Raw genomic sequence first — 24,542 nt, 5'->3', positions numbered from 1 at the left:
ATGTCCTGTATATCTTCATTAAAAAAATCATATTTGATAAAACTGTTCAGTGGTGGAATTTCTTTGCACGTCGCCTGGCTTGCACAATATTTGATTCTGGAGTACAAATATGGAAGTAACAAATACCCTTTGTTCAAACCTTGGTGAAAGAGGAAGAGACCGACCTTGTGGTGGTGGTTGTATGCAGACAGCTGGAGACACAAAAGGATGTGCAATAATAAACTTCTGCGACTTTGTGTTTGTTTTCCAGGCACAAATTAAGTGTATGTGCAACCATCTGTCGGGAAGCTGAAGATACAATTGACCACCTAGAGGCAGAGCATAAGTCTTACTCAGCCATTTCCTCTGAGGTGTGCATGGCCCAATACAGTAGTAACTATGAAGCAGCAATCAACAGTTAGCACTCTTGCTGATCCTACTTTCCCTACTTCCTCCAGCAAAAAACAGGTGACAGAGAGAGAGGGAGAGGAGGGATTGTGAACTCAGTCTTCTCAAATCTGTAGGGCTCTCCTTTCTGGAGATCAGAAGTTCTGCAGTTAAGCATGGAAGAGAGCATTAGTCTTATTCCTTCTCCAACTTCCATTTTAATTAACTGCATGGGTTGGACATACTAACTCTTTCATTTCTTGCCTTAATTTCCCCATATTCGAGATCATTCACAGTTTATCCACTTGAGAATTTGAATTCTTTTACCTGCAGGCAACCTTAACAAAATAAGTAAATATTGTGATGTGTGTTGTTGCAATGATCCTGTCCTTGCACAAATAAAACCAATGCTTCTACCATCTGAGAGGTATTTTAAACTGTGATGGAATTAGGTTCTCTGACTGTATATAGTTTTAAAAAAATCTTGATATAATTTTTAGAGATGAAGAAAAAGAGGTTTTATTTCCTCTAGGCTTTTTCTGTGGGTTTCTCTTCCATGAAGGAGGGGGATAAAGTATCAGTCAACCAGCAGGTTGTGTGTGTAGCGGAGATAGGCTGTTGAAAAAAAGAGGACTAGAACAAAGCAGCCTGTCTACAATTGTAGTTTGCATCCTGAGCTGTGAGGATTGCCTTCCAATTAATCCCTTTTGTAGTCTCCCTGTGATCAGTGTTGGGGGTTTTTTTGTTCTCTTTCTGTTTTCTGGAGCTGAGGTTTCTTGGGCCTGTTTTGGTTTTCCGTGTTTTGTTCTTTGTGCACATGCATATTCTCTTTCTCTCCCTTCCCATGTATAAAATATGTTGTTTCCCCACACACATCCTTGGTTTTCTTATTTTACAAGCAGAACTTGGCTTGATGACTTAAAAGTGCTTTAATTCTGAACAGGAAATGTGAAAGTGAATTGCTTTGCAATTATGTTTATTTTGTGGTACCGGTTTGAGGCTGGAAAATTCAGGTGGTCTGTAGAATTGTGCATTTCTTCTCTCTAACAAATGTTTCTGTGGATTCCAGCAGGTATTCATTAGAAGTTGCTTCATTTGCCTTGCTCTGGGACGTTTTACCTGCAAACTGTTTGCATGTCCTTTGCTTGGTGTCATAAATTATCTCCTATTCATGTATTTCTGAAAGAAGAGGGTAACTGATCTGTTTTCAAATGATGGGATCCATATCCTACTTAGCCAGTTAGGGAAACAAAGAGTTACAGTGACGGTAACTTTTCCTGCCCACCTTCTTTGATTGCAGATCAGCTGGCTCCAGCTTCAAGCAGCATGGCAAAAGCGAAATGAGAGAAGCCTGGTGTGCGTGGCGGGGAGAGCAGTAGGCTATTCTGGGTTGTGTTTTAGAAACGAGGTTCATTTAGGACTTTGTTATTAGGATTGTCAGAAGGCATTTGTCAAGGCATCATGATACGGGCTTTCCCCTCCAGCCGGGTTTCCGTGTACACCATACCAGCTCCGTATGACTCTGAGCAGGCTGCAAGGCAGGTAAGAGACACCAGCTAAGCTTCACAGCAGGAACACAGTAAATGATCTCTCTGCCCACCATGCTGTGTATTGACCTCTGTTCTTCCTATGCAAACTGTTCCTAACCAAAGCGATAGCAATCGTTCCCCCCACTTGCATAGCTTGAAGTGCGTCGCAAGTATTTGGGTTTCATATGTGACATAGCTGACGTCACCTGTCTTTCATAGCATGAAAGATATTATCTCAATTGAAACCTCCTCAAAAATTAACAGGGTAAATATACTAAAATATGGTACAATAGCTCTTCTTGTGCTGTCTTACTAATTGATGCCTTCCTGTGTCTTTCTCTAGGAAAGTCCGCATATTCGCTACTGCCCATCCTACCGAGAAGGCTTGTGTCAGAAGTGCTGTTTCTTCAAATGGATGAGGCTGTGTTTCTGGAGGAGATGGCTTCTAGGAACATTACCTATAGTTTCTTTAATAGTTACAGTAATTGTGCTAGTCCTGCACTATTCATTCTGTAAGTGTAACTCTCCAGCGTGGTCTGGATGGGATGGGGTTTTTTTCCGACTGTGGGAATGATTAACCTGAAAAGTTCTGCACTAAGCAGCTAAGCATGTAATGTGTGTATAAACTACTGACTTTCCCTTCTCCTTAATGTCTTTGCTAAAGAAACAAAGTGCACAATAGTTTGCAGTTGGTAGTTGCACAAGAATAATGAAGGTATGTATTTTATCTCTAAATTTTTTGTCTCTGCTCATGAATGCCATCGTTACTATAATTGTCATCTTTCCCAAGAACCTATAGGAATTAACTGTGTATCTTCTATTCACTTTTTCAAAACAGAATGGCTACCTAACTTAGGTACACTCCTTCCCAGACCTCAACACATAGCCATTAAAACATTATCTCTTCAAGAGTATAATGCTGCAAAAAATTGAAGTTTAACAATTAAGCTTCCTAGTAGAAATGCTTGCCTGAACATGTACTTCATTCCCCTTCTGTCCTCCTAGGCATTATTTTGTCAATGGGATTGACTCAGTGCTCTGACTATTACTGCATGTTTCTCTTAAGAACTAATACCTACAGATACCAAGGACAAATATGTGCCTCTGCAAACCTCTTGTTCTGGAAGCTTTTCTGTAATGTTATTAGGTGTGCTAATTTGTTTAACCCTTTTTTCTCAGCTCCAGCTTTCTCCTTTATTTATATTGGTGGAAGTGTAGAAATTCCTAATTTGACTTACACAAATGACTTAAATGATCCAAAGTCACAGAAATTCCTCCTGCAAGCAGAAGCAATCCAAAATTATGTAAGTTCCCACATAACTATAGCAATATATATTTATTACACAATGAGACTGGGAATGAGGAGAAAACTCCAGTTAGTCACAATTTTTTTTCTTTCAAAGCAGTAAGTTTAAATCTAGCAAGTGGCTTGGCAGTGTACATCTTTAGGCATGTAGCTAGGTAACCGGGGCTGTGTGTCTCTCAGTAAAGCCAATGTTTTCTAGGTAACAAAACCTGTGGGTTTCAACGTTATGGGTAAATTTTTCTTCTTAAAGGAATTTGGAGCGTGTTTTTTTGTTTTATTTTGTTTTACTTTACTCAAACGCTCTTCCTTGTTACATTTTTCTCATTGATTTTCTTTTAGTTATAGCTCCAATTCAATGCTTAACGTTTTGTTTTGGTTTCCCCTATCCCCCACAACAATGCTTGCTTTCTTGCACTTCTTATTTGAGTTCCTATTTGTGAGATCAATACTGTTTCCTGGGCACATGTGAACAGCAATCTTAAACACAAAGCAGTTCTCTGTTATCCTGTATTTCCCAAAAGAGCTAATCTAGTGTCTCAAAGCTGCTTTGTGCACAGCCAATACAAGTTGCTCATGTCGAGATTGTATGCCAGCAATTTAAAAACTGACACAAAAATATAAATGTATTCATAAAGTTTTCTTTTTTTGTGGCTAATTAAGAGCTATCTTAATGGTCTTGAAATGTGATGTGACTTAAAAGTAATTTTTTTTTTTTTGAGTGGAAATGAATGCACATGTATGATCCTTATTTGATATGTTTTGTGGAAATGATGGATAGTGCTTCTAATATGGGAGGGTGAGGAAGAGGAAAGGAAGAAAAAGACAAATACTTTCTAGCATAAGAGAATGACATTAAAGAGATATTGACACTAAAATGTAATGCTTTACATTTTCTTTTGCCATGGTTTAACTGTCAGTTTGCAGAAACATATGAGTCTTCCTCCTTGGGAAAGTATTACTTGAAGTCTGTAGTGGTTGCTTTCAGGTAGGTACCATCCCAGATATTGTTGTGTTTGTCTTTCTTACCTTTTTTCATACATTTTAATTTAGTTGTATGGGAGAATATGCAGATGTCTATAACAGGGAATTAAAAATGCAGAAATGCACTTAGGTATTTGAGCTTAGAGCTAATCTAATCGTGTAATTTCTGTCATGCCCTGTAGAATTGTTGAGAAAAATTAAGTTTGATAAATTGTGGCTTGGTTTACAGATTGCTCTGTAGTCTATTCACCTACTTTTGATTTTTGAAATTGCAGTTCAGCAGGGTTTTTTCTCTGCCACTTGCAGAATCTTAATTTGGTTTTGTCAGTTTGGATGTAGTTCCTTTCTAACTTCTCAAGACAAAACTTAAAGGTATAATTTTGGGCAAAGCTCCTGTAAATACATTGAGCAGATGGCTACTACTATCCTGATAGGCTTTCAAAAGTTCTGGATGGTCAGTCCATAGGCCATTTTGAAAGGAAGAGTGTGATTGATTGACTGTCTCTTTAAATCACTTAAGTAATACTTTATGTATGCACACATACACGATATTTATTTTAACAAGAATTGTGTGAAATGTTGTATCAAGGTATGGGCATAAAATTATATTGTCATATGGTGTGAGACTCAATTAAAAATGTTGAGGAAAATGTGTCTAGAAATGTAATATGGTCTTAAAAGTGTATAATTATGCAGCAGGGATGGAAACATCCAGTTCTGTAAGAATGATTGCAAGGATTTCCTGCGTGGTGTAGTTTTCAGCCTCCGTGTGTTACTCTTTAAGCAGCATATTTTTGAAGTATTTCTATGGTATAGAAAAAGCAATTGTTAAACAAGAGAGCTTTTTGCCTTGTATTCAGCTTCAACTTTTTGCATAGCAATTCAACTGTCTATGGAACTGTGAAAGCCAAAAATGCAGACCAGTGGAAAGCATGTCCAAAATAATAATTAGATTGCACTTATGAGGCATTTTTTTCCCTCCACAGCGAAGGAGAGTCTGGACTTCGAGCTTACTACTGGAATACATTCTGGGCACCACAAGATATGGTTGCTTCTCTTAAAAAATTAACCCCAGTGGAACAAAAAAAAATCAGTAGTAAACAAGCAGCTCAGCTGTTCAATTCTTCTGGGGAGGAAGATTTTGATCTCATTACAATGGAGCTTTTTGGTAACAATGTACCTGTCATTTAATACTTATTCTGCCTTTTTTTCTTTCTCAAGTTTGTTTCTTTGGCTTGTGTAGCTGATAGTTATTAAATTTCAGTTTCAGATTCCACAGAATACGATGTGATGCTAAAATCAGGTAATTATTCTTCAAGCCTAATTAATATCACTATGGGGGAAAAAAAATCCTGTAACATAAAAATGACAGTTTCCCAGTTATTCTTTTATCTGTAGGGCCTATGAACTAAACCAGACTGGGAACCTCTGTGGCCTGTGCTTCAAATAAAGGCTGAGATTAAAATGTCTCACAGCTTTTATTCTGGTGTTCTGACTAGAACGGTTGAAATTCAATAGATCCCACTGAACTGCAATGAGCTGTGGCTCCTTTTCTTGGCATCTTTTAAAAAGCTAATATATAAAATTAGACATAATTTATTTCTCTTGTGACGAGGTAATTTTGGTTATTCATAGTTTGTGATCAGCCAAATACTGTAGACCTTTAATTCACTTTGCCTCGTTTCTCCATATCAAGCACACGACAAGATTGGTGTCATATTCTTAGTGTTCTCATTGCATGGAGAGGGGCGAAGAGAAAATGGCAAAGGAAGCAGTAGGTTTCAAGCAGAGATGGTAGTAGCTGCAGCCAAGTCCCCTCCTGCTTGCTGAGTGTATGATGAGCTGATGGTGGTGAGGTGCTGCGCTTTCTTGGCTAGAGCAAGAGAATATGATGCAGCCTGGCAGGGAAAAGGGAACAAAGTTGTAAAAGTAAGGGAAGAGGAGATCAGAATAGTCAAGAAGTGCGGGTAGGCGATTATTGCCACCTCTTCTGAAATTTTATCCAATAACTTAATTTATCTTTCAACTTAACAGTTTTTCAGCCACTGATCTAGCTTCTTTTGTATTAGCAGTATCCTTTGACCTGTATGCCAAGCCAGGCAACAACAGGACTCTAACTCTGATGAATCCCAAAAAGTCTTTTTATCAATGGAGGCTGCGAGTTCCTTCTAACTATGTGGTGAGACTGGTAGTTATCACTTTGCATGGTGTCACTCCAGAGAGCTGTGCATCACACCACTTATCAGCATATGATTTCCTTCTTCCTCTGCAGAACAAGATCATTACAAGGTATGATAGTACAGAACAAAGATGTTTTATTGAGCTGTACAGAAACTCTCAAGCTGTCACAATATCAAAATGATATCAAAACGGCTTCCAAAATGTAAGATTATAAATACAACTTAATTAAAAATCTTGTGTAAGGCTATAAAAAGTTCTTCCATATTATTCTCCCCCCTCAATGAATTATAAATTCTTGTGGGTTTTGTTCTACATTATGACTAATTTCTACTGGTTTCGATTTCATGCATTTACTGTCACAACTCAAAAAGATACAGACTTTAACTTTTTTAGAGTATTGTATTCTATTACTTTTAGAAAACACATGTTTTATAACAGTCCAGTCACAAACAAATCCCTGTTCATAACAGGGGTTTGTGTGTATGGAAGGCTCCAGCCCCGGAGTCACTGTGTAGTCCATTTGCATAAATGAGAACAGATGATCTCGTAACCTTCAGTGGCCACACTGCTCCCACTTTCCAGAGCCAAATTTCATGTGTGGACATGTTATCCACCATGAACTTGTTTTATTAACAAAATAAACAAACAAGAATCTGCGGATGGATGGTTTCAACGGGGGAATTATTTTTTTTTTAAAGAACTTTTAGGAAGAGACTAGCTGAGCATGCAGATTCAGTTGGCAGTGTCTGAAACACATCTATTTAATAGTGATTTTACTACTTGAAATGAGTAGGTGGTCCTCTTCATCTCTGTTAACATACTTCTCTTCCTTATGCAACAAGCCAGAGGAGCTTGCCATTATTGGCAGACTGTCGGAAGGCCAGGAGTGGAGTGAACACAGTGTTTTTGTACGGAGTTAGACTCAGATTGTAGCATAACATGGAGAATCCCATTCCTGATGCTGGACTACATCTGCTCTGCTGCTGATTATGGGTTATTGCCAGGACTGTTAGTCCATTGTGCATTATTAGCGATGGTTCAGCTTTTTAAGAACCAGAAATGTAGAGTCAGCGACATGCATGAAAGAAACAGGAAGCTAGCAAAACCAACAAACACATGTGTAAGATATAACATGTTCAGAGAACATCAATGCATTAAGTTAAGACCAAGTTCAAGAATGTGCATTGATGACCGGCTATCAAAGAACTGGAACAGTTTGGTGACTGAAAGGATCATAAAAGCCCTATGGTGCCTCCAGAAAGTTGACTTTTTTTGGTTACTTTTATTGCCAGCCTAGCAAATGTGTCTTTTCGCATGTGTATATCAGTTTTCTACTTAAGCTAAAAGCAGCTAGTCTCATACTTAGGACAGATGCATGATATCCATGACAGCCAGGAATTGTATTATAGCCATTATTCCCTGATGTCCAGGTCTAGGATCACGCGTGGTGATTAAAATGATTCTCACCAGTTTCTGTAAACCGCAGTAATACAGCTGTTCAGAGACAAATACTAGAGTGAGTGAGCTGAGATTGCGAGGTGTACTGTAAAAGTAGGCATGTCATGAACAACTCTTCTCATATGTGCCTGCCTTGCCTTTCTGATGATACTGTGACAAAAAGCACAGCTAGAAGATAAGCCAGGCTGTTGACAGGGTAGAATATCAAGATTAAGATGCTGAAAGATTTCCACGTGGCAGTGTGAAGGGGACTCAAATTGTTCATTATATAAAGGATTTGACAGATATTATGATAAAGAAGATTTAATAATGTCTACAGAAGAGAAGCAAACCACAGATCCATTGAAATGGGTGCAGGAAATAGCCGGCTAAAAGCAGAAGAGGACTACTTTCAGTTTAAGGTTTAAAAATTTGATTTTAATGCTGTTACTCTGGATCTCAGTGACAAGTCAAAGAACTTGATGCAGGGGTATGATGGAAATACTCTCTTACTGTGAGGTCTGATCTTAATTGTTTTCATTTGCTGTGCATAGAAAAAGAGAAAGGTGTTAGAAATTTTTCACACAAAGTTGTGAATTAATGAAAAGAAATCCAAAATATGCTGCGTATTTCAAAATGGGATAAATATAAGAGCAAATTTACAGATGCAAGAAATAGCGTCTCAAATTACAAGCAATAGTAAGTATTCAAGCTTCAAGATATAAATTAACTCCTCATTATTTAAACAAATGGAAGACAATAATAAGAAACAGTTGCCATGCATGGCACTCCACATCTTGTGTGACAGCTTTTGTGATGTGAAACCAAGCCGAATGTTAATAGATTGGAAAAGCTTTGGGTTTGTTTTCTGTTGTGTTGGTGCTGCGCAACACTGCTGCACTGGCACTTGTTGCCTTTTCAGTGCTACCCTCTACTACTCAGTACCACTATCGCTACTGAAGTAACATAACCTGGTACTGCCTTCCTGATGCTTCTACAGGTCTGAAAACTCCAGGGCACCTGTTAGGCAAGAATATCTGTGATCTTCACCCTGAGTGACTCAGCCTCAGTGCTAGGAAACTCGAGCATCTTGTGTAGTGTCAACTGGGTGGAAGAATAAAAGGGAAGTGGTAGCCAGGGGAATATTTCTGAAACACAGATGACCAGATCAGTGTTATTTCTGCCCAGTTTCTCAGCAAAGATGACTGGAATGCGGGAAATGTTTTTTTAATGTAATCTTTGCCATATTTCAGATGGTGTGGACCTGGGGCCTGGACTCCTGTTGTACGTTTAACTTCGTCAAGTAATGTAATGTTGCTTACCTTCTCGCTGGACCGAAGAGGAGAAAGCAACATATTAAAAGCTCACTTTCAAGCCATTCCTAAAATCAGTAAGTAATTACTAGAAACAGCCATCTGACGTAAGCACACCTATTCCTCTTGTTGCCTCTAAAAAAAGTTGATACTGCCTGAATGTATCTAGGGGGAGGCGATGTTGGCATATGACTCAGGGAATTGTCATTCTGATCCACTTAAAAGAAAATGGCTGAGAACTGAGCAAAGAATAGTGAAAATCCTTTGGTCTGGGAGATTTTTTGTCTTCCTGATTACTACCCAAGTCATCTTTCCCAGAGATTACTCTTACTACACAGGTAGCACTGTTATTCATGAGCAATGGTAGCAGAGCAGCCAGCCAGATAGCACTACAGGCACTCTATGTCTAGCGAAAGCTAGATAGCCCCAGTGGCAGAGCAGCACTTTTATCATTTTTGGCAATCTATCCTGGCTCTGGGAATGCATGTTTAATGAAAATGGAAAACAAGAGCAAACACTTAGTTCTAATATGTCTTTGATCCTTTTCTGAAAGCACTGTTCCATGTAGTTAACTGTATAAGAACAGTGTGTTCAAGACCCATGAAGTATATTCCAAACCTATGCAATACTATGAATTTTGCAAGAGTTCTGGATGATTAGTGAAATATTTTGAATAATGATAAACCATAGTATTTTACAGGAGATATAGGGGTTTTGCAAGTGAAAGCTTAGCCACAGTTATTTGGTGAGGTCTAAGTGAAAGAATTTTGAAAATTAAGCATAGGACTATTTTTTTAACTTGTGGAATAAATCATAGAGCTTGTGATAAACTTCTCCAAAGCTTGCGCATTTCAGCTTTTGTTTCTGTGGATGCTGCTTAAGCAAATACTCTCATCCCATGAACATTATAAATTAGAATCGCTTCATTGTTCTGAAGATGGGCACTCCAAATTACGTCTAGCCCAGGTTTTGCCACAAAATTTTGCTATTTTCAAAATTGTCTTGATTTCTGTTATAATCATATTTGCGTTCACTATGTTACCTAAAGGAATCCAAAAGCACTAAGGACTGGATATCTAGGAGAGTCCTTGGTAGGAAATAAAACCTCATAGATATTGTTCAAATGTGACATGAATTCTCAGACTGAGAACTGGCACACAAACTTCCTGGTTCACATTAAATTAATCAGAGGTTTCACTTCATTGGGCTGATTGCTTTTTAATTTTTGAAAATGTCTACAGGAAGTTCAGAAGTAAATTGGAAGGGAGAAGTCTGTTTTGTCCACATTTAATTGCTTCTTCTGCTTAGCCATCAAAGAACATTTTAAAACTCCAGTCAGAGGTGTTTTGTGCCTGTCCTTTAATTGCGATTTGATCCAAAAATAGGAGAAATTCAGAGAGATGGGGAGGTGGAAGTTACATGATTTTCTGTTAATATAGGCAAAACCTGAGTTTAATATGGCCACAACTCATTCTTCGAACTCTGTACGTAGGAAAGAGTCCTAGCAAATGAAGTAGGCTCTGCACTTTAGCCCAGCTGAGATAACTGTGTTCCTTGCTGATATATTTCTCTCCCAGTGTGTGGTGGTCATTATATTTCCTGGAACGGGACACTGAGTTCCCCTTATTACCCAAGTTACTACCCACCAAACATTGACTGCAGCTGGATCATCAGAGTAAGTGTTGGGAACTCTTCTGAGTAGTGATGACTTCGCTTTATGTGATTTAGACATAAAATTGGGAGAAATGGCTTTCAATGTGGGTGAAATTAAGGGAAAACCAGACTGATAGCACTGCACCTAACTTCTTCTCAGGCACCCTTTTCTTTCCTGATCTAGGTAAAGGTGTCAGCTGTGGGAAGGAAACATTGCCAGCTTCCAAAAGGTTATTAATCATGACAGAAACAAGGTGGCGGATAAGATGACAAATCCTAACAGACAGAGCAAATTGCTAATAATCAAGGCTTTGCTTCTATGTCAGAAAGAAAAAATGGTTATGTAAATCGTGCCTCATATGATGGATTTCCCTGTATTTCCCTGAATTCTGCAAACAGGACCTTCTCTGGCTCAGAAATTCAGCTCTGGAATTCCAGCAAGCCCTTTGGCAGGACTTAGAATCTGCTCATGATTCCCACCAACTTCCTGGTGTGTTTAGCTGTTGCTCCATTAAGCATTTCACTACTTTTTTGGCTTTCCCTGGAAAAGGAGGTTCTTCATGTCTTTTAGCTCGTAACAGTCACTACCTTTCACCTGCTCAGTGAAAATTATTAGCAGCTTGTAGCATAAAACTCTCATCTATGTGCAAGAAAGGGAAGAAAAAGGCTTTCTAAAACAGATGCATAACTAATGCAGTTGAGTGCCTACTGGCTACCACAGATGTCTTAAACTAACATAACCTACTGGAACGTGTGGCAGTACAAATATAGCATGAACCTCGGATACATTGCTTTGTGCTGGCTGCAGGAAGGCTTACACTACTTTATCTGGCACAGTATGGCCAAAGTTGGGCCTAAAAACTTTTCTATACATGTTTAAAATAGCGTTTTCTTTGGTTCTTCAAAGGTGCTGATTTGCATGATAAAAAGTGCAGTATTTTGCAGTATACTATCTGATAATAAGTATAACAAGATTTACCATCTTAAAAGCACAGGCCTTTTCATTTTGTGGATGTATCTGTCAGGATATTTATCCTTTTATTTTTAGGCACCATTGCCTGGCTACAAGCTCTCATTAAAAATCCTCGTAATACAAATTCAAGAGAAGTCTCCAGGGTCCAGTAAATGCGATAAAGACTGGTTAGAAATCGATGGGGTTAGGTGAGTAAATACACTATTTTCTGACATTAATTTGCACTTTGATGTTCTGCGTAACATACTGTGCTTAAGAAAAAAGCATCTTGCCACTTCCAGTGCAGAAAGATACTTTTCAACAAGAATTGGCATGCTTCCACTGAATTTCGACAGAATGGTGTTCTTAATACTGCCCTAATACCGAACACTTGTCATTACATTAATTTCAGCATCCTGCTTTTTCTACAGAGTTAGGCTTTTACTTACTCTGTTATTCCCCTTAAGAGCAATGATATAGAAAACTGCAGGATTTTATGCAGCTGCAGTTGAACTGTAAATTCCTAGCAATGACCTTGACATGGGTGAAGAGCTTATGTCATCTGAAGTTTCATTTTCTATATCACTTACTCTTCAGTGATTGTAATTGTTTTCCGTAAATAACACAAATTGCAATAGATGTGCTTAAAAACCCAAAACATTATTCAAAGTGATTTGTCTCTTGGAAGGAGTGGATTTAAACTGGCAGCAGCTGTTGGGTTTGCCTGTGTGATCCCATTACTGGATTTGTAGCCTTTTGAGTTTGCAAACCTAAATGGGAAATCTGAAATCAAGCATGCTTAGAAGTGGTTTGTATTATAAGGAATAATTCTGACATTGATTATCTTGCTGTATTTTGTTTCAAAGTCTGCTACTCCCAGAAAAGTTGTGGAGTGGAACGCATTAGTCAATAGTGTTTCTAATACTTCTGTTGGGCTGTTTTAACACTAAAAAAATATATGATCTTTATTGTGTTGTTTTAAAGCTTTTTGGCATTGGTACCCTTCAGTAAAAGGAGAGGTAGCTGGATGGAGGTGGTCAGTTTGGTTAGAAATTAATTATTCTCACTTTTGCCTTGCTAGATACTGTAAAGCTCTTTCAGAAAACAACAGAAACAGAGAATATGGCTATTCTGTCACAATCAACTTCCATTCCGATGAACTGGTCACCCACAGAGGGTTTTATATTGAATACAAAGCCTTTAGTCACACAGACCGTAAGTGAACAAGCACATACTTTAATTTTTAAGGAGAAACCTTTGAGAAACCATGCTTGACAGACCAGCAACATACACGTTGAACTTCCTTTTTCTTAACCTAATTGCAAGAGATGAATGTTTAATGTATTTAATTGAACATATAGATGTATAAAAGTAGATAAAAGATGCTTTTAGAAGCTAGCACTTATTTTCTTAATAACACTTCTGTAAAATGGGAAGTAGAAGTAAAATTTCCCAATTTCTGTAGATCTAATTATTTGGCACTTTGCTAACATCTTAAAATACCCAAGCAGTAACATGAAAATAATATAACAGAGAGCCTGTAAGCATGACTATTCTGCCAACAGGAGTTGTCTCGACCGAGCGTGGTTCTGTAAGACTTAGAGTATTTATGTATTAAGATCTCTGCTATAGATTCTTGCTTTGTGCCTTTCATTAGAAATAAGTGTTGGATTTTGTGGTCAGTCATTCTATAGAACTCAGGGATTTATTTTTCCACCGATGTGTGTCTCTTTCTACTGGAAAAAGTTACAAACTATAATGTGTGCTACAGTTACTCAAAAATGGTTCAGAGACAAGTCAAAGCCTCAGAATACTTTTTTTCTACAGAGAAAATCCCCAGTCTTTATTGCGTGTACAAGTCTTTACTTTCTGTGTGCTCTGCTCAGTTTCTAGCCAGCAGGTGGCTCAAAGTCATTCAATCAATCCTTAGTCACAATCTTAAGGATCTGTATTAAGACTCACCAGGAGGGGTAGCTTAGGTGTGATGCGTCAGTATCAAGTTGATAAAGTAAAGACATTTGTGGAGGGCTATCTGAGGGAGCAGAATGTATTGAGAGCACTGGTTTTCCACGACAGCCTTGCCTGTAGCAATAGTGAGAGGGGGTGAGGGGTGGGGAATATTCATTATCTCCCACATCTTTAGTACCTGCAGCCACCCGCCTCAGATTAGCTTCTTCCCATTGCTGGGAGCCTACCAAAGCAAGGTTATTGAAAGTCTCAGACACTGCTCTGAGTTGACCTGGAAAGCCAATGCCGGCCATTAGCTGAACAACTTCAGGGAATGGTGAAGTGAACACAGAGAGACTCCCGATTTGAGCTAGTGCTAGATGCATAGTGTATGCTTTCCTCCCACCAGCATCATATGCAAGGCAGTGAAGAGGACTAAATAACTCCAGATTGGAATTGATAAAATAATGTTGGGCAAATGTGTTTGGTCCTTCAGTCTGATTTAGCTGTTAGTTTGCCTGTGGTGCTAGAGGGGGAAAAAAGTGTTTGCCTGTGGTGCTGGAGGGGAAAAAAAGTTTAAGTTGACTCAACCTGGGCAGAAAGGGGAGATTTTCATATCATCCTTTTTTTTCATATCATCTTTTTTTTTTTTCCTTTTTTTTTTTTGCTGGCACATCTGAAAAAGTGGAAGAGAACACGTATTTTTGACATATTGCAAAGAAAACCCTTAGCATCAATACTAGTTGTTAGTTTAAGTGAAAGAAATCCTTGGTGAAAGGCTGTTCATAATGAAATTGCTAGATAAAGCACTTATTCATATCAGACGTGAAGTTGGAGTGGCGTAGCACAGAGATGAATTTCTACAACATTTTAATGTCAGGAAATTTGTATTTCTATTACTAAGGAGAATGCTCCTGTGTAAAAAATGCATTGCCTTAACAAAGAGGTGTTTGCTATCAGTAGTAATTATGCATCTGTGCTGAATCACTTTCAACCCTCAGATTGAGGCAGTGAATATGAATTTAATTTTCAAAGTCCATTTAGGTGAACACTGATTTATTTTCTTCAGATTGCTTGACAAAAATATTTGGCAGATTATGCCAAGTAAGATAGCATTTCCTTTTTTAACATTCAATTTAGTTTATAAATGGCACTAGCTTTCATTTTTAATAGCCATTTTAATATTTCTTCATGGTACAGTCCTGTGTTAATGCATTTAGACTGTAACAGCATTTCTAGTGCCATTAATTTCTTATTTTTCTAGCTTGTCCTTAGATGTACAGAAGGAACACGCGTTCCTTCAAGCAATCAGCCTGAAGGCTGGAAAGGCTGCTCAGATGGTAGCGATGAATTAGATTGTGGTAGGGGAATTATTTCTTGTTTCTGTTCTACTGTAAACAATTTGCTCCAGGTATTTTAGAGACTAGCTGAAATGATTTCTAAAATATTGGTGGCTGTCTAAGATCACATGAAGGATGTGAGTGAAGATCTAAAAGTCTGGAGAAGAGGCTGTGTAATGCACCTCTTTAAAGAGCGGGAGAACAGAAAAAACAAAAACAAGAAGGGAATTTTACACCAATGTTTACAAGTTAAGCTTCAAAAAAAAATAATTAAACAATAAATAGTCAAAGTAAACTATTTGTAAACAGTGAAAAAGATATTAAAAACCAGCATGGAGTTGTTTATTTTGTTTTAGTTCTCTCCTGTGAGAGAATAAATAGAGGAGAATTTGTACTTTGACACTTTCTTGTGTGACAAACATAGCAGTAAGTAAAGGAAACACAGCAAGAAAAAAATACAGAAAACTGTTCCCAGAGAATGGCTGCCAAAGTCTCATTACCAAAACGGAAGGATATTTTTGTTGTCATTCTGCCAGTATCTGTTATGGGACATCTCATTATTTTTGTAAGTAAGTGATCTAAATGATGGATTAGAGGAGATGCTTATGAAATAGGAAAAGTGCCACACAATAGAGAGAGGAATGTATTAAAGAGGGATGTACTTACTTATAAATGATCCTGACAAGCTGGAGAACGAAATGGAGAAACGTATATTCCATTCAATAAAGACAATATCTGAACTTAGGTAATCAAATACACATGTGGATTGCCTAAGTTGCTTTTCTACTGAAAAATGTCTGGGGGGGTGATAGTGACTCAAAAGCTGACTTGAGAGTCACAAAGTCATACAATTTTCTCTGTGTGTTTAGTGTTTGTCAGTTGTTTTGTTGTTTGTTTGTTTGTTTTTTTAAAGTGTCAGGCTAGGATGTAAAACAGGAGTTTGAAAAGGTCTTCCCAGTCACCAGTGGGAAGGCTTCAGCTAGAGTATTGTATCCAGATTGGGCACTGCACATCAAAGATAGGAACAATGAAGAGATGCCAGAAACAGTGACCAGAAGGTAATCCTAGGGCAGAGAGCACAGCACAAGTTAAGACAATGCAACAAGGAGGCTGGCTGTCACTGGAGGCTACCAAAACCAAGCTAGATGAATGTCTGGCAGAGAGATGGCACAGTAACATCAAGGTGATCTCTGGTAGGGAGTGTAGCACATGGCGGCTAGCCATCTATTTGGATTATAAAGCATTTACAGATCTTCCTTCTTCAGGTTGTAATCCAGAACGGTTGAACTGTGTCGATGGGAACTGTAAGCATCAGTATAAGAATTGTAAAGATGATGACAGCTGTGGGGAGGATAGTGATGAAAACAACTGCTGTAAGTATATATTTTTAGCCATTTCCCAAAAGATGGTGGAAGGCAGAAGCAGGAATATGTTTATTTTAATAGATAAATGTAGTATTTCTATATATTTTTTCATAGTACAAAGCACAAGTTTCATAACAGTGAAAACAAAACATGCAGAGTCTAACTAGTTCTTGTAAGAGTCTAGACAAGACATTAACGAAGGATAACCCAAGATAACAGTGATTTTAGTTAGATGACCTAACCACAACTTGCTGGTGATCCTGTTAGAACAGCACTTTTTCCCCAACTGATGCCACATCAGTACCAAATAATGTAAGGGAGAGAGACATAATAGCTTTGGGACTTTTGCCCTTTGCCACCTGCACGGTCTCTTTACTGTAGATCCACCATGGTTATGGACATTGCTGGTGCTACTAATGTCTCCCTAGTGACTTGCTGCATTTTGCCTTTATAATTTTTACCTTGCTTTGACTTTTAGGTCCTTGAGGTAGCGAGGAGTATGTCCTTGTTTGTTGACATAAAATCCCTACCACTGTTTAGAGGTCACTGTAAACAACTGTTAATAAGAATGATACTAATGGAAGCCTATTGCTGAGCTGTGTGGATTCTGTCAGGATTCTGACACAGTAAACTGTGATAGTCCTTAGCCAAATATTTACTGGAAGGAGGTATAAAGCTCTTCCACAATTTTCTCAACTTTCACTTAAAAACAAAAAGGTTGACTTCTAGATGATATCTGCTGTGAAGATTTATAATTTGTGATGTCAGTAGTGCTGGTGAAAGTAAAACAACAGATCTGACAAGCCTAGCTTGCTCAGTTTACAGTTAAGTAAAATGGGAGTGAGGACAGTTGGGGGCTCTTCTGTCTTTTTCCTCATGGACAGTGGAGATCATTACAGTGTGATCATTAATCAGAGTGGAACGTTGCCCCTGTCCCCTCTGCATAGAGGGACCAGTTAACACCATTACAGACTATGACTCCAAGCAGACTGGAATGTGTAGCTTTGAACAACTTTTACCACTGAGTAGGTTGAACATGCCAGTTGGTTTAATAATTTGACCCCAAATATGTGACATTATCGTCTCTCTCTTATTTCAGCCCACAAAAGTTGCTCCCCTTTTGCATACAAATGTCTCAATGGAAAATGCTTGCTGAAACCAAATCCTGAGTGTGATGGGAAAAGAGACTGTGCAGATGGATCTGATGAAATGAACTGTGGTGTGGTAACATTTATTTAAAAATTAGTTAATGACTTGGGAAACTGAGTCAGGAGTTTGTCCTATGGTCAAGCATTATTGTATTAAGAATTGATCACATCAGCTGTGAATTTTAAAAAAAAAGAAATCTTGTGGTAATATTTATATGAAAATGTCTGTCTTGAATTTCATACTGCTTCATTTTAAATCCACTGATCCATTCTGTCTACGATGACTTATTTCAAGCAATGCACACTTCCAGGATAAGCTGGTAGGTCTTAGTGCTTTTTTGAGCTGAACGAAGTGCAGTCAAGGAGCTGTGTATATAAGGCGGGAAAAGATATGAGATTTTATTCAAGTGAACTTTTGGAAACAACCCAGCTTAGAATTGTGATTAAATGTCTTTTTTGAGTTACTAACCTCTTTAGAAAGCTATAAGGGAGGATGGACAATGATTGGTTTATTCCTGATCTACCCATTGTGTGAAAATGGGCAAGTACCCTTACCTTTTTACCAATTGCACAGTAAGAAAATACTTTTTTTCCAACTGCTTTGAGGCATATGGCTAAAAGTTTATGTATTAAGCATAGCAAAGTGGAATGACCTTGTGGTTTTTGTTACTATTTTATTCAATTATTTCTATTAGCTTGTGGAAGATACCAGCTTAAGAAAACCAGAATTGTTGGAGGTGAAGATGCAAGATCTGGAAAGTGGCCTTGGCAAGCAAGTTTACAGATGGGAGCGCTTGGCCATGTATGTGGCGCAACTGTTATTTCCAATCGGTGGCTCATATCTGCTGCCCATTGCTTCCTGGATTCTGATTCTGTGAGGTATGAAGAAGTTATACTGTCGTAGAATATTTGCAGTTTAATAACCTTACAGCGTTGCTTTCAAAAGTCTGCAGTAGCTAGTCCTTGTCTAGACAAGTAACTCTGTGACATAAACCCTCAATATTGTTTTCTGATGGCTTCAAAAGTCATAAGTATCTGAAGTAATTATTTCATCTCCATTGCCAGTGAATCCTGCATGATAAAACACACTGTTTTGTTAGATTTAGTGTAAACACTGCTTTTTTTTAAGAAGGCATGGATTTGCTGAGTAGAAGATATGTCCCTTTCTCCCAATAAAAGGGCTATTTATTGATAAGTGGAATGTAAAACTCACCAGTGTTCAGTTTAGGTAGTGTAAATTGAAAAGATATACCTCCTGCATGTGGCAAAGAGGAAACAGTTTAATAATACATTTTTCTGACTTCCAAAGCATGGTACATTGCAAGGAATTGGTCTTACAGCTTCAGGAAATTATTATTGTTAAAAACGGTAAGTAAAACTATTATTTAATATTTTAGGAGGCACAGACCATGACTATAGTGCATCTCTCGTCCTAACTGGTATTCTACTCCATTCACTTTGGGTTTGATGAATTTCATCAAATACTGACAAATAGATAAAATAGAGTGAACTGTCACTGCATTACTTTCCAATGGGACATTCTAAAAACATTCTCTTTACAGATACTCCGTTCCTTCGGGATGGAGAGCATATATGGGCTTACATACTATTAATGAAAAGAGCAATCGTGTAGCTATGAGATCAATCAGAAGGATTATTGTCCACCCACAGTATGACCAATCAGTCTCAGACTATGACATTGCCCTGTTGGAAATGGAGACGCCTGTATTCTTCAGTGAGCTGGTACAGCCCATTTGTTTACCCAGCACCTCTAGAGTATTTGTTTATGGAACTGTCTGCTATGTAACTGGCTGGGGAGCCATAAAAGAAAATAGTATGTTCATTTCCTGGATATACTTCTTGCAAGTTTGGCTTAATCTTAAACTTTAACAATAAAATATTTATAGTCATAAGAGAAAATGCTTTGCTTTATTTAGTAGGTCTATAAAAACTAGAAAATGTCCCTTTAGCTACAGTCTGTGAATTCTGAATATTTGCTAGGATGGCAGGTGGTAAGTGCCAATACACATACTTAGGAGTCACAGACCATTGAAAAACGAATTATCACAGATTTACAAAAATGTGCCCCTTTTCATGTTCATGGCTCATTTTATCTGGTGAAAGGTCATAAGCAATCTTACAGGTAGCGAAAACAGCAATTATTGCAGAGAAAGAAAGTGTCTCTACCACTGTGTTTGACAATATGAAGCCATGAACAGCAATAATTGCAAAAATATTGTGGAGGTTTTTTCAGTTTGTCTGTCTTAACCAGAGGCAATTTAATGTGTGCCCCATGAAGAGTTCTGCTTGCACGGCTTGGAGTAGCAGGCTGCAGTGGGGAGGTGGGAAAAAAGCAGAGTTGGAGAGGGGTTGCGGGGGGAGCCCAAGGGATCTTGGCCCTGTCTCAGCACTAAACAGGAGCCAGCTTTGAAACTCGGGCTTTGTCTGCTCCTCAGCATTTGCAGCGGTCCCCACAATTGCCCTGAGATGTAATCCCTCATGTTTGATCAAAAGCCATATGCTATGATAATTCTGTCTTTCTTAATATGCTTTTTAAAAAAAAAGGTTTAAATCTAGATTATAACGTAATAGCCTAATGAATGTAATGGCTTTACAATTGATACCTTCTTACAAAGTCTTACTTTGTAACAAAATTATGTAGGTAATATTTAACAATCAATATAATGGCATGTGAAAAAAAACAAATGTATTTTTTTATCTTACCTGTTTCACTCCCAACACACCCTCAGAGTCAAATGAGCAAACCAAATCCCAGGAGTACTTCCTCTTATCATCCAGGTACTGAAAAGGTTATGTTCACTGTTGGGTCAAAACATGACTGAGGATATTTAGTTCATAATGACACATTATGCCAATGCTGTGGTACTACAGTACAGAATTAAACTCTTAGCAGCATCGCTTGTGACTTACAGGCTTGATTTTTTTCATTTCCAACCCCCATCCCCACCCCCTCTCCTCCCCCTCCCCCCGCTTCATTCCTCATCTCCTTCCCTAGAAGTGAGAGGATGGACGAGAGTGTAGAAATTTCATTTAATAGGATTTGGACAACATTTGGAGCACAAACATAGTGTAAATAACAACAAAAAGCTTTGGGCATAATTTGAAATGGCATTCAAAGTTAGTCCCAGTGTGTGGAGCCTGTATTATACTGATAATTTACATTGCTTTTTTATTACTTTCTGGCAGAACAAGCTCAAAAGGATAAAGACTAAGGAAATGGAAAGGTGGTGCATAGGGACCTGTATGTCTAGAGAGTAGCGTAGACAACAGCTTTCGAAGTTGGCGGCAGGCAGCAATTGAGGGGAGGGGAATGACGCTCCTGCCATCAACTGGGTAGATTTTGAGTTCAGAGCAAATCTCTTTTGTTTTGACAAGTGGTATTTCTATACCACCATAAACTCTGCAATACCATTTGTATTTTTTTCTAGGTCATCTTGCCAAAACACTGCAGGAAGCTCAAGTGAGAATAATTAACCAAAGTGTTTGCAACAAGCTGTATGATGATCTTATCACATCGCGTATGCTGTGTGCTGGGAATCTTAATGGTGGCGTTGATTCGTGCCAGGTAATCTGGAACTTGTAGAGAAAATACAAAGGAATATTTGTTTATATTGGAAAATTGTTCCAATTTGTTGGGGTTTTTTCCTCAGTAATAGAGTGAAATGACTTGAGCAAACGGTTAATTTAACATGGTAATTAAAGGCTCTCCAGAATAAGGAAGGAAATTTGGCATAGATAATCTCTGAATCTCTTGAGAAATGTTATTTTGCAAAGACAAGGGATAAACTGTGTCAAAAAGAATTATTTTTCATCTTCAACAGTTAAGTTTCCTATAAAAGAACAGAGATGTAAGGATAAAGGGAATAAAGTAAGGGCCACCTGTGATTTTTGCTATTCTAATTGATTTTTTTTTTTCCTTTTTTGATGTCTGAGTGTGAGATTAATGAAATACTCTAAGAGTATGATGAGTAATGTATTGTTACTGTTACAAAGAAATACAAAAGGCAAAGGTAAGCTAGGTTTGGTAAATGCAGTCGCAATTCATTTCAATTAGTTTCAATAGTTCCAAATGTTCATTCATGTGTATAGTTACAAGTTGTGATTACATCATGGTATGACAAATTATATGACCTAGTTTATTTGCACGCACAATCAGAAACTGCTCTTCGGACGTACTTCAGCTGTCTTGACTCTGCCTTTTTTCTCCTCAGTTATTAGACTGGTTGTGTACTTTATCAGTATTTAAACTTATTATGACGAATATCCACTTTCAAAATTACAGATATGGTTATTATACCAGTTACTGTGTAAAGGGAGAGAAATGTGTTACTGATTTTAGACTGTGGTAATTTGATAGAATTTTTGTGTAATATTTTACTATTTTAATGTAATAGGATAATTTTTTGCAAGATTATAGCTTGTAATGGGTCAAACTTCTTTATACAGGATAGACTGTTTGCAGGATCTTCCTGCAGTCTCTAAACTCTAATTCAATTAATTATTATTTTTGTTAACTTTACGTGCGGTTTGTGTATGACCTTAGACCTTGGAACTGTTTTGCAAAACATGTTGTTTTAGAGGCTTGATGTTCCTCAAAAAAATGTGATGCTTAAGAAATGCCCTTGAACTTGATGGACATTTTAACTGATTCAGCTGTATACCATACTGGCCAATCCAGTTTCCAACATGGTGTGCTGTGTTTGAGTCCTACTGTCCTGGCCCTCTGGGCCTTTAAGTTCTTTATCTGTTCTTTGCTTTTTTTCTGTCTTTTCTGTCTCTAATATATTTCCTCTGCAGTGCTAGAAAGGAATGTTGTTGGCAGTTCAGGAAACTGCCACAGCACCTGAAACCATTTTACTACAGTTCCAGCCTCCTTCATTTGTTTTCATTTCTTCATGGACACGTAAGCTGTGCCTGTACTGCACAGGTTACACGAAGCTTCCAAACACTTTTCATCTTTAGATGATGTGATATACTTAAGTGAGAAATAAAGTGTTTACTCTTTCAGACTTTATTTTCTTATCACACTAGGATGTCCTTTGGTCTTGGTTCCTCTTTTTAGGATCCTTCCTCTCTCCACTGGCATACAGCCCCTTTGGTCTTTCAGAACTGGCTTCAGTCTTTCAGAATAGACCAGACTATATAGCCTCCTTTCTCAAGTCCCTGAGATCAGCCTCTTGGATTATCAAAATTGTCAGTACGACAGCAGCCTGAGAGAAAGGAAGAACTGTTCTGGCTTCTTATCACTAGATAATTTTGTTTGGTTGGATGATGGAAGCTTTCTATTGTTATTCTTTTCTCAGTACATGGCTTTCTTCTGACCTCTTCCGTGTTTTAGCTCCAACTGGGGGCAGCAAACAAACTCCAGGGTCAACTTGGAGGCTGCTGACTGCCTCCTATGCGGAAGGAACAGCTGCAGAGATGAGCTGAATTCATAACTGCTCGGAGTTCTGTGAACTGGTCTGTTCACAGAAGGCGTACAAGATTAAAACAATGAAGGACACAAAGCATTTGTGAGCCCAAATGCATTTTAATCCTGTGAACTGAACTAAGTGGGAGATTTTACTTTTCGAAGTTGGTGTACAGACCTGCATGTTCCCTTTGAGAAGCCAGTTCTTATTTACATATTCCTTAGCCTTTGTTCCTTCCTCTCCCTCTATGAATGCAGACACAGTCTTGATGATGAAACTGCTGATGACACTTAATGATGACTGCTTTGTTTTTTGGTTTTGCATTTGTTTTTTCTTTTTTTGGTTGGGGTGTGTGGTATCATTCTGTTCCTATTTAGTACACAGTATAAGAGTTCTGCCTTCCACCTGTGAAAAATTTATGGTCAAATGGTAGCAGAATTCCCACTTTCCATCCCTGTCTTCTCCTCTCCCCATTCAGCCTGTGATTGGTTGCTTTATGAATCCTGTAATGGGACATTAGCAATGAGTAATTTTTTTAAACAACTTCTTGCCATTGCTTTATATTGATTAGTGTGCTACTTCCGTAAGTTAAAATAAATTGAATAAATTTGACATCTAGCTGGGTACATTCTATTCAGAATTAAGATTCTAATATTAAATTGTAATTTGAGAAAGAGAGGGGCAGGTATTTACTGCCCTTAAATAACCTAACTTTTGTTACAGTGCTCTCTGTGTGTATGTGTGTGCGTGTGCGTGCACTAATGGCTGAACTCCCTTCATTTCAGGGAGATTCTGGAGGTCCCCTGGCCTGCACAGGAAAGGGAAATAGGTGGTACATTGCTGGCATTGTGAGCTGGGGTGAAGGATGTGCTCGGCGCAATCGTCCTGGTGTATACACTAAGGTGACGGCACTTTATGACTGGATTCGTCAGAATATAAACTGATGTGCCAAGCAGAAAATGCAGATCATCTCCCTTATGAGAGCTGCTTCCTACCGTGGTCTGTCATGTCCATCCCTGATGATATAACATGAAAACGCCATTGACTGTTTCTTTGTGAAAGAATGCACTTTCTTAATGAAGAAACTATAATTTGCTGCTCACCTAGCAGTAACTGTTCAGATTCAGAGATACTTCACATTCCTTATGGATTCATCTTCATTATCCCCAGTAGAAGGAACAGTACTGCCTTAAAAACAAAATAAAATGGATTAGAACTTGCAATAAAAATGGACCCAAATCTCTCTTCTGCAAATCTTCTCTCCTCCTTCCATCTCCCTCGCTATCTATATATATGTTTCCACATACGCATATCTGGATGTTCATGGCCACATCCTGTATATACTCGACTCATGTCTATTACCTTAGTGATGTTACAGGATTCTAAACATAAACAATTATTTCATGTTTCTTGAAAATACAAATACTGTAATCAGTATAGTCTACAAAGTTGAGATTAATTCCTTCTCTAGTTAAGCTGCCACTACACGACTGTTCCTTTCTGGGCTAGCTTTTGGGCTGTATCCTGTGTTTTCCTAAAAACATCAGATATATAGCTCACAAATGTTAGGATGCAAGAAATTTGCATTGAAGA

The 24,542-nt window shown here is 38.1% G+C and overlaps 1 protein-coding gene across 1 annotated transcript; it reads left to right on the top strand.

Annotated features, from left to right (window-relative positions):
• Positions 1–1,750: 1,750 nt before the first annotated feature.
• Positions 1,751–24,426, top strand: LOC134508054 (transmembrane protease serine 7-like). Its single transcript, XM_063319163.1, has 17 exons — positions 1,751–1,908; positions 2,239–2,407; positions 3,075–3,199; positions 4,119–4,186; positions 5,169–5,350; positions 5,447–5,485; positions 6,252–6,471; positions 9,054–9,190; positions 10,691–10,788; positions 11,815–11,927; positions 12,800–12,933; positions 16,271–16,378; positions 17,469–17,588; positions 18,213–18,396; positions 19,080–19,351; positions 20,967–21,103; positions 23,735–24,426. Exons 1-17 carry the CDS (start codon positions 1,828–1,830, stop codon positions 23,891–23,893), a joined length of 2,346 nt encoding a protein of 781 aa, XP_063175233.1. The 5' UTR covers positions 1,751–1,827; the 3' UTR covers positions 23,894–24,426.
• The last annotated feature ends 116 nt before the right edge of the window (positions 24,427–24,542 follow it).

The sequence above is a fragment of the Chroicocephalus ridibundus genome, chromosome 1 (genome assembly GCF_963924245.1).
Source record: "Chroicocephalus ridibundus chromosome 1, bChrRid1.1, whole genome shotgun sequence".
NCBI lineage: Eukaryota > Metazoa > Chordata > Aves > Charadriiformes > Laridae > Chroicocephalus > Chroicocephalus ridibundus.
This window is presented reverse-complemented; position numbering and strand designations above follow the sequence as displayed.